At 40.6% G+C, this 1,418-nt stretch overlaps 1 gene segment (V, D, J or C); it reads left to right on the top strand.

Moving 5' to 3' along the window:
* The first annotated feature begins 374 nt into the window (after positions 1–374).
* On the top strand, positions 375–1,036 carry LOC103158665. The segment is given in 2 exon segments: positions 375–423; positions 621–1,036. Coding segments are annotated over 2 exon segments (465 nt in total).
* The last annotated feature ends 382 nt before the right edge of the window (positions 1,037–1,418 follow it).

The raw sequence follows: 1,418 nt of genomic DNA, 5'->3' as shown, positions 1-1,418 counted from the left end.
ATAAACACAGGTATATCATATGTATACTCAAACATTCTTTTAAAAGACTCAACAAAATTTTATTTTCACTCTATAAGTATCCTCCTGTGTATTGCCACATGAGTGTGGGTTACTACATGGGCCGAAAGAGGGGACTGAGTCCTAGTGGATTTGTGTTGGAAACCTTTAATCTGATATCTTTCAGTGACTGTTCATGCGCACTGTGATGGTATTTTTGACTCTTGATTGACACCAGCCACTTTCACACACACTGCTCAGGCATTTGCTTTGTATTTGCTGACTGTTTTGCATGGGTCCCTCCAGTCCAGCCCAGCTGTTCAGAATTTATAAACCAGGGCTTTGCAGTGAGAACTGAGTTGCATCAGACAGGCAACATGGAGTCACAGACCCAAGTTCTCATGTCCCTGCTGCTCTGGGTGTCTGGTGAGAAATTAAATAATACTACAATCATTTCAAAATCACTTCTTTGAATTGGAGAATTTGATAATATGTGCTAGGGCATATTTCTTACATAATGATGCTTTGACAGTATAACATTACAAGGACATTAAGTGACAAATCAACTGTCATAACATGTGTTTGTGTATCTGCGTATGTTCATTGTCCTTTCATGATTTCAGGTATCTGTGGGGACATCATAATGACACAGTCTCCATCATCAGTGGCTGTGTCAGAGGGAGAGAGGGTTTCCATCAACTGTAAGGCCAGCCAGAATCTGTTTGGCAGCAAAACCAAGAAGAATCGCTTAGTCTGGTACCAGCAGAAAGCAGGGCAGTCTCCTAAACTGCTGATCTACTGGGGATCCACACGGCATACTGGGGTCCCTGATCGCTTTGTAGGCACTGGATCTGAGACTGATTTCACTCTTACCATCAGCAGTGTCCAGGCTGAAGACATGGGAGATTATTACTGTATGCAGGATTATAATACTCCTCCCACAGTGTTTCAGCCTCCAACAAAAACCTCCTCTGAGAGTTTCACCAGCTGCTCACACCACACACAGACATGGACCTGCACACTTCCCTCTTCTGCGTGAGTGACTGGGCACTCATGCAAACACTTGCCGAGCCCAGCAAAAATGATGGATTCAATGTCCCTTCTGTCTTTCAATAGGAAAAAAACATATATGTGAATATGCAGAAAAGAACCCAGTATTGTCTTTCCATTCCTGCTATAATAATTTACCACAAATTCTGTTGTTTAAATATTAGAGATTTATCTTTTCATGGTTATGGAGTTGTGGTATTCAACAAATGGGCTGAAGTGATGTAGAAAAACTGTATTTCAGTTTGAAGGCTCTAGGAAATGTTGTTTCTTGGTTTTTCTAGCTTCTAGATGACTTTCTTACTTCTTGACTGCTGAATATTTCTTAGTATATTCTTTTATTTATTAGTTCAAATTATGAAGAAGCTTGTTTC

Source organism: Cricetulus griseus, chromosome 8, assembly GCF_003668045.3.
Source record: "Cricetulus griseus strain 17A/GY chromosome 8, alternate assembly CriGri-PICRH-1.0, whole genome shotgun sequence".
In the NCBI taxonomy this organism is placed as follows: Eukaryota; Metazoa; Chordata; class Mammalia; order Rodentia; family Cricetidae; genus Cricetulus; species Cricetulus griseus.
Note: the sequence above shows the minus strand (reverse complement) of the source record. Positions and strands in the feature narration are given on the sequence as shown.